The sequence below is a fragment of the Leuresthes tenuis genome, unplaced genomic scaffold (genome assembly GCF_036924035.1).
Source record: "Leuresthes tenuis unplaced genomic scaffold, fLeuTen1.0.hap1 SCAF_1, whole genome shotgun sequence".
In the NCBI taxonomy this organism is placed as follows: Eukaryota; Metazoa; Chordata; class Actinopteri; order Atheriniformes; family Atherinopsidae; genus Leuresthes; species Leuresthes tenuis.
The window spans coordinates 35,061,787-35,070,330 of NW_027325355.1; the positions used below are offsets into that span (position 1 = coordinate 35,061,787).

At 43.0% G+C, this 8,544-nt stretch overlaps 1 protein-coding gene across 2 annotated transcripts; it reads left to right on the top strand.

The window, feature by feature from the left end:
- The first annotated feature begins 409 nt into the window (after positions 1–409).
- LOC140288702 (protein CREG1-like) lies at positions 410–6,182 on the top strand. 2 transcript variants are annotated; one of them, XM_072379209.1, is made up of 5 exons: positions 410–753; positions 3,469–3,588; positions 3,674–3,787; positions 3,888–3,976; positions 4,742–6,182. In XM_072379209.1, exons 1-4 carry the CDS (start codon positions 484–486, stop codon positions 3,972–3,974), a joined length of 591 nt encoding a protein of 196 aa, XP_072235310.1. In that variant the 5' UTR covers positions 410–483; the 3' UTR covers positions 3,975–3,976; positions 4,742–6,182. The 2 variants fall into 2 exon arrangements, with proteins under 2 accessions (XP_072235310.1, XP_072235309.1); XM_072379208.1 differs by having other exon boundaries at positions 5,353–6,182.
- Positions 6,183–8,544: the final 2,362 nt, after the last annotated feature.

Below are 8,544 nucleotides of genomic sequence, written 5' to 3' on the forward strand. Positions count from 1 at the left end.
ATGGCTCAGACTATTTAAAAATGTCAGAACAACAGAGTTACATCTTCAGGCCACTGAGCTGCATCCTGTACGCTCAGCACTGTTAAACAGAATAAAAGTGGAAAAACACCCAAAACAGTATAAACAGAAAGATAATAATATTCATAACATAAATAATAGTATAGTAGCTATAGTAATGAAAATAATAACAGTGAATGTGATGCTGATGAATGATAAATTTAAGAGTACAGTAGAAAGTAAGATTATTGCACTTAGTCAGACTGACTTTAACCGTTACTGTGCTCCAGTATCATGCTTTTTATTCTTCCAGCTGTAATTTAACTTGTCTTATTTTATTTATTTACATTAATTAGTAGTACTTTGTAGTAACCGGATGTGTTCCCGTTGATGCTTTTATTGTGAAACTCCACACCGGAAGTCCGCTTGTTGTTTATATTCGCTCCTCCTACGCTCGGTGTCACCGACTGTCCTCCAGAACCGACCATGGCCGCCCTCCTGCTGCTGCTGCTCGGCCTCTCCACGGCCTCCGCCTGCAGGGTTCAGATCCCGCCGCACGACCAGGTGGCCCGGGTCGCGCGCTTCATCTCCCACCAGTGCGACTGGGCCTCTATGGCCACCATCTCCACGCACAAGCCGGTGATCGGTCAGCCGTTCTCCAACGTGTTCTCGGTCAGCGACGGGCCCCACGGCACCAGCTCCGGGGTTCCGTACATGTACCTGACCCGCATGGAGATCTCCGTGCAGGACCTGGAGGTACCGGCTGTAGCAAAGTGCTCATATTTACTAAAACTAAACTGCTGAAAAGTTTCATCATAACCAGGAGAGTTAATTTTACAGCTTAATTCACCAGAACAAGCAACAAGTTATCGGGAAGTTAACGTAACTTCAGTTAAGTAAGCGTTAAGTAAGTAACTTCAGTTAAGTAAGCGTGACTCGGGCGTTTTGACACACCGTGACTCAGCAGTTTGAAGTCATGTGACAGAAAGCAGAAGCAGGCTGTCAGCTCGCGATAAGGTGTCCAGAACTGGCTGCACACGCACGCGACCAAATATCAAACTGCTGCTGTAAAGTGCCATGAGACTGTCAGGTGTGTTACCTGATTTATTATCAACCTTTCAGGACCTTACCTGCTTTAAACAGGTATCACCCTGCCATTGGATAACCAAACTCCGCCCACACCCACCTTGTCTTTTAAATGTTTCTGATTGAACAACTTGGATGTGGGCGGGGCATTGCACCTTCAGATTCACTTGGTTTTAACTCTCTGGGCGAGTTACCTGTCTGAGTTACCTATCTGATGGTCTAACCTTACCTGTAAGTTACCTGTTAGCTGCCTCACCTTCCTGATAAGTTACCTCTCAGCTCAGGCTGGTGGTTTGATCAATTAATTAGAATTTGATGATTTGATTTTATGGAAATCGTTTTTCCCCTTTTAATAATCCTCGTCAATGCTCTCTTTGGATGAGTTACCTGTCTGAGGAGTTAGTTACCTGTTTAATGAGTTGGTTACCTGTCTGATGAGTTGGTTACCAGTCTGATGAGTTGGTTACCTGTCTGATGAGTTGGTTACCTGAGGAGTTGGTTACCTGTCTGATGAGTTGGTTACCTGTTTAATGAGTTGGTTACCAGTCTGATAAGTTGGTTACCTGTCTGATGAGTTGGTTACCTGTCTGATGAGTTGGTTACCAGTCTGAGGAGTTGGTTACCTGTCTGAGGAGTTGGTTACCTGTCTGATGAGTTGGTTACCTGTCTGATGAGTTGGTTACCAGTCTGATGAGTTGGTTACCAGTCTGATGAGTTGGTTACCTGTCTGAGGAGTTGGTTACCAGTCTGAGGAGTTGGTTACCTGAGGAGTTGGTTACCTGTCTGATGAGTTGGTTACCTGTCTGATGAGTTGGTTACCAGTCTGAGGAGTTGGTTACCTGAGGAGTTGGTTACCTGTCTGATGAGTTGGTTACCTGTCTCAGGAGTTGGTTACCAGTCTGATGAGTTGGTTACCTGTCTGATGAGTTGGTTACCTGTCTGATGAGTTGGTTACCTGTCTGATGAGTTGGTTACCTGAGGAGTTGGTTACCTGTCTGATGAGTTGGTTACCTGTTTAATGAGTTGGTTACCAGTCTGATAAGTTGGTTACCTGTCTGATGAGTTGGTTACCTGTCTGATGAGTTGGTTACCAGTCTGAGGAGTTGGTTACCTGTCTGAGGAGTTGGTTACCTGAGGAGTTGGTTACCTGTCTGATGAGTTGGTTACCTGTCTCAGGAGTTGGTTACCAGTCTCAGGAGTTGGTTACCAGTCTGATGAGTTGGTTACCTGTCTGAGGAGTTGGTTACCTGAGGAGTTGGTTACCTGTCTGATGAGTTGGTTACCAGTCTGAGGAGTTGGTTACCTGAGGAGTTGGTTACCTGTCTGATGAGTTGGTTACCTGTCTCAGGAGTTGGTTACCAGTCTGATGAGTTGGTTACCAGTCTGATGAGTTGGTTACCTGTCTGATGAGTTGGTTACCAGTCTGATGAGTTGGTTACCTGTCTGATGAGTTGGTTACCTGTCTCAGGAGTTGGTTACCAGTCTGATGAGTTGGTTACCTGTCTGATGAGTTGGTTACCAGTCTGATGAGTTGGTTACCTGTCTGATGAGTTGGTTACCAGTCTGATGAGTTGGTTACCAGTCTGATGAGTTGGTTACCTGTCTGATGAGTTGGTTACCTGTCTGATGAGTTGGTTACCAGTCTGATGAGTTGGTTACCAGTCTGATGAGTTGGTTACCTGTCTGATGAGTTGGTTACCAGTCTGATTAGTTGGTTACCTGTCTGATGAGTTGGTTACCTGTCTGAGGAGTTGAACCTGTCTGAGGAGTTGGTTACCTGTCTGAGGAGTTGGTTACCTGTCTGATGAGTTGGTTATCTGTCTGAGGAGTTGGTTACCAGTCTGATGAGTTGGTTACCTGTCTGAGGAGTTGGTTACCAGTCTGATGAGTTGGTTACCTGTCTCAGGAGTTGGTTACCTGTCTGAGTTGGTTACCAGTCTGAGTTGGTTACCAGTCTGATGAGTTGGTTACCTGTCTCAGGAGTTGGTTACCTGTCTCAGGAGTTGGTTACCTGTCTCAGGAGTTGGTTACCTGTCTGATGAGTTGGTTACCTGTCTGATGAGTTGGTTACCAGTCTGATGAGTTGGTTACCAGTCTGAAGAGTTGGTTACCTGTCTCAGGAGTTGGTTACCAGTCTGATGAGTTGGTTACCAGTCTGATGAGTTGGTTACCAGTCTGAAGAGTAGGTTACCTGTTTAATGAGTTGGTTACCAGTCTGAAGAGTTGGTTACCTGTTTAATGCGTTGGTTACCTGTTTAATGAGTTGGTTACTTGTTCTATGAATGACTTGTCTGCTATGTTAAATGTCTGATGACTCAGATATCAGCTGTCTAACCTTTCCTGGGAGTTACCTGTCTCACCCTTCCTTTGCCACCCTTCCTGCAGGTGAACCCTCAGGCATCTCTGTCCATGTCTCTGGCTCAGACTGATTACTGCCAGCAGCAGGGCTTCGACCCTCAGAGTCCTCTGTGCGCCCACATCATCATGTCAGGATCCGTGCTCGAGGTACGACACACGCAAACTCACACCTCTGCCCCCCTGTGTGCCTCGGTGTTGTCCTCTGACCAATCACATGACTCCTGTTGATCAGGTGAACGGGACAGAAGCAGATTTTGCAAAGAAAGCTCTATTCAGTCGACACAAAGAGATGATCGACTGGCCGACGGACCACAACTGGTTCTTCGCCAAGTTCAACATCACACAGGTAGCAGAACCTCAGATTACCTCTGACATCACTGCTGCTCTCAGCCTATCAGATGAAAGGAAGTCACCTCAACATCCACCTTTTTTCCCTCGTCTCCCAGGTGTGGGTGTTGGATTATTTTGGCGGGGTGAAGACTGTCACTCCAGAGGAATATTTCCAAGCTCCACCACACAGGAAGCACCACTGAAGGTGAGAGCTTCTGGTTGTTGTAGTTCTAATGATTCTGTTTGTAGTCCTGCATCGTTATGTGTTTAAATCTGACTCCGCCTCCATTTAAAGAGACATGAGCACATTTTCAGGCTCGAGTCTCAATTGGAGACAAACCAAGAGATGATAAAAGAATAGATGTCATGCTCCAGGTATGGAACACCATTTCTGCCATTTGAACAAAACGTTAAAACACTGGGGCTAACAAAACCTTTTCAAAATGTTTCATTTTAACATCGAGAAGTCAGAAGTAAGGAATGTTTTAAAATCAATTATGTCGAGTTCGAGTCAAATTAAATTAGTCTTTGTTTAATTTAAATAATTTGTTTCATTTTTATATCTATTCAAATTTGGATTTGTTTGATCAGTTTTTTCATCTTTTTTATCTTCTTTACCAACAGTTTTTTAGTTATTTCTAAAAAAAATATATATTTTTTTAAAATAAATCTTTTCAACTTTTGTTTTTTTCTAATATTTGTGGAAGTATTTTTTGTTTGTTTGAACTGTTTTTAAGAAGAAAAAACTTCACATTTTAACAACCAGATAATCAACAGGCTGCAGATTAAAAACAGTCAAAGATAAAGAAAAATTCTGACCTTCATTGGATTTTGAACACATTTCCACATGTTGTTCTTTTCTTTTTTTCCTTTTTGATCCTTTCCTGGTTTCATGAATCAGTAAAAAGTCTTTAATCAGATCCTGATTCTTCAGTGTTGAACTGGTGTTCATAGTTTCATCTGTTCTCAGAGTCCAGAAATCATCAGTTAGGAGGAGGAACAGCAGCTCAGCATCTGTCACATCTGTCTGCTCCACAGCCAACGGACTCATCGGTGTCTGATTTATTTTTATTTTATTTTTTTCCCCCCTGGTTCACTTCATCAGGCTCTAAATTTCACCCGGACATCTTCCATAGAAACACTTCCTGTTAGCTGTGAGCTACCGGCGTCACTGATACGGCGTTTTGTTTCATTCATCGGTTTACTGGAACATTTTGAACATGAAGACGCCTTAATTCAGATAAAACATGTCTGTTTTCTGGTGTTAATGTGGGACTTTCAGGCCTTTTATTCAGGCATCTTCTACAGCTCTAAAAAGTATTTTTGTTTCTGTTTTGTAGAAATTCGTGATAAAAAATTCCAGTTTTCCAGTTTTTTTATATTTTACTTTTGAAAATGAGCACGAAGACAGATATTTCTTTATATATATAAAAAAAATGACCAGTTTCTCACATTAAAGTTTAAATCTACATGAATAGAAATGCTCCTCCTCTGCATAACACTTCAGTTATTGTTGATTTTCCTGCTGATGTTTCCCTAAATGTTCACCTGTGCTTTTATTTTGTATTTTTTTCTGTTCAGGAATCAAACCTGCAACCCTGAAATCTTCCTCAGGCGCCTGTGATTTATTGTTTTTATGCCCCAGATCAACAAGCCTTTGAAATTCACTTTATTCAGTTTTATTTATTAAAGGACACAAATTTGAAAGAAGTGATTTTGGTTTTGAACTGTTAGTTATTCAGAAAGGTTCATAAACATTCAGTCACCTGTTAAACATAAACCTGCCGACATAACACAGGTGTGTTCATGACTTTGTGTGTGTGTGATATTAAAATAAAGAATATAGTTGTAGTGTTGGATTTGGGCCACTAGAGGGCGTTAGAATTATTACGAAAGCCATTAAAACAAACAAGGTAAGAAATCAGAGGCACTTTACACATATCAGTGTTTGTTTGGAACAGTTTTTATTGAATATTTCAGACAGATTTTATAGTCACATTAAATAAGTTTCTTCTTCTTGTCTGTTTGTGTAATTTTCTTTATATTAAAGTTTTACGGTGTGTGATTTGCAAGATTTGTGCTGCTCTTGGTTTTAACTACAACATTCACTTAATAATCAAAAAGACAGATTCGGATAAGAACAACTGTGACAGATGTTTCACTTTCTTTTCTTTTATTAGATTCAGTAAGGTTTTATTTTTGATTGATCTTTCAGTAATTCTGAGCCATCAGTTTTGGCACCTTTTGGGTGATCTAGTTGTTTAAATGTTGATAACAGAGTAAAAGATCATGATAGGAAACAGTTACACATTTATATAAACATACAGGTAGAAAACTGATGTTCTGTTTTTAAAGATGCCCAGAACTTAGCTAACATGGGGGCGGGGCTTCCTTTAGAAGGGGCGGGGCTTCTTTTAGAGTGGGGCGGGGTTAAACTTTTTTTTCTAAGATCGTTTGCCTTAATCGTCTCTTCATTCTGCATCAACTTTACAACCTTCTACCTTTCATAAAACCTCGAGTTACCTGTGAAATGTTTGTTTTTATGAGAGAAAAATAAATATCTTTTTCAAAAAATTTACGTGTTTTCCTAATTTATATTTTGCTTTATTTAAAACCTTTAAGGTTAGCATTAGCATCTGTTTCAGAGGACAAAAGAAGGAAACAATTGTATGAGCTAAGAAGGAGATGACTGAACTTAAAGGTGGTAATAAGCTGCAGGAAAGACGAGACCATTCTGAAATGTTCGGAGCTGCAGCACTTAAATGGGCTCATATGTGCTGTTCCAGTCTCCGATAAATAATATAAATTTAAATATGGTTTTGGTAAAAGCTAATCTAAAGTTCAGCTCAAGGACATTCCTCTCTCATGTCCTGAGGAAACACTGAGGAAAAATAGATTTTTAAATACTGTGTCTGATCCCTTCGCTGAATAAATTCAGTTTTTGTTGCCTTATTTCTGTCGGTGCAGCAGGTCGCTCTCCATGTAAGAGCTGCCATATTAAGAAGAAGAGCGATGTTCTGCGAAGAAGAAGAAGCTGGAGGAATCAGTGGTTGGGGATGCTTTTTTTGAAAGGATCAGAAATCCAGATCCATACTATGTTGAATCGACCTCATCATGATTAAATTATGGTTGAAATAATTTCATGAGGCCATGTTGAGCCCATTTTCTGAAACCAGCAAGGGAGTAAAGTCCGTTATGTAGCCAGTATGTGTCAGTGAAGAGGTCGTTTTCTCCAGAAAAAGCCTCCTGGATAAGGTTAGCCTCCTGGATAAGGTTAGCCTCCTGGATAAGGTTAGCCTCCTGGATAAGGTTAGCCTCCTGGATAAAGTTGGCCTCCTGGATAAAGTTGGCCTCCTGGATAAAGTTGGCCTCCTGGATAAAGTTGGCCTCCTGGATAAGGTTAGCCTCCTGAATAAGGTTGGCCCCCTGAATAAGGTTAGCCTCCTGGATAAGGTTAGCCTCCTGAATAAGGTTGGCCTCCTGGATAAAGTTGGCCTCCTGGATAAGGTTAGCCTCCTGAATAAGGTTGGCCCCCTGAATAAGGTTAGCCTCCTGGATAAGGTTAGCCTCCTGAATAAGGTTGGCCTCCTGGATAAGGTTGGCCCCCTGGATAAGGTTGGCCTCCTGGATAAAGTTGGCCTCCTGGATAAAGTTGGCCTCCTGGATAAAGTTGGCCTCCTGGATAAAGTTGGCCTCCTGGAAAAATTTGGCCTCCTGGATAAGGCGAGCCTCCTGGATAAGGTTAGCCTCCTGGATAAGGTTAGCCTCCTGGATAAGGTTAGCCTCCTGGATAAAGTTGGCCTCCTGGATAAGGTTAGCCTCCTGAATAAGGTTGGCCCCCTGAATAAGGTTAGCCTCCTGGATAAGGTTAGCCTCCTGAATAAGGTTGGCCTCCTGGATAAGGTTAGCCTCCTGAATAAGGTTGGCCTCCTGGATAAGGTTGGCCTCCTGGAAAAATTTGGCCTGCTGGATAAAGTTGGCCTCCTGGATAAAGTTGGCCTCCTGGATAAGGTTGGCCTCCTGGATAAGGTTAGCCTCCTGGATAAGGTTGGCCTCCTGGATAAGGTTGGCCTCCTGGATAAGGTTAGCCTCCTGGATAAGGTTAGCCTCCTGGATAAGGTTGGCCTCCTGGATAAGGTTGGCCTCCTGGATAAGGTTGGCCTCCTGGATAAGGTTAGCCTCCTGGATAAGGTTGGCCTCCTGGATAAAGTTGGCCTCCTGGATAAGGTTGGCCTCCTGGATAAGGTTGGCCTCCTGGATAAGGTGAGCCTCCTGGATAAGGTTAGCCTCCTGGATAAGGTTGGCCTCCTGGATAAGGTTGGCCTCCTGGATAAGGTGAGCCTCCTGGATAAGGTTAGCCTCCTGGATAAGGTTGGCCTCCTGGATAAGGTTGGCCTCCTGGATAAGGTTGGCCTCCTGGATAAGGTTAGCCTCCTGGATAAGGTTGGCCTCCTGGATAAAGTTGGCCTCCTGGATAAGGTTGGCCTCCTGGATAAGGTTGGCCTCCTGGATAAGGTGAGCCTCCTGGATAAGGTTAGCCTCCTGGATAAGGTTGGCCTCCTGGATAAGGTTAGCCTCCTGGATAAGGTTGGCCTCCTGGATAAGGTTAGCCTCCTGGATAAGGTTAGCCTCCTGGATAAGGTTGGCCTCCTGGATAAGGTTGGCCTCCTGGATAAGGTTGGCCTCCTGGATAAGGTTAGCCTCCTGGATAAGGTTAGCCTCCTGGATAAGGTTGGCCTCCTGGATAAAGTTGGCCTCCTGGATAAGGTTGGC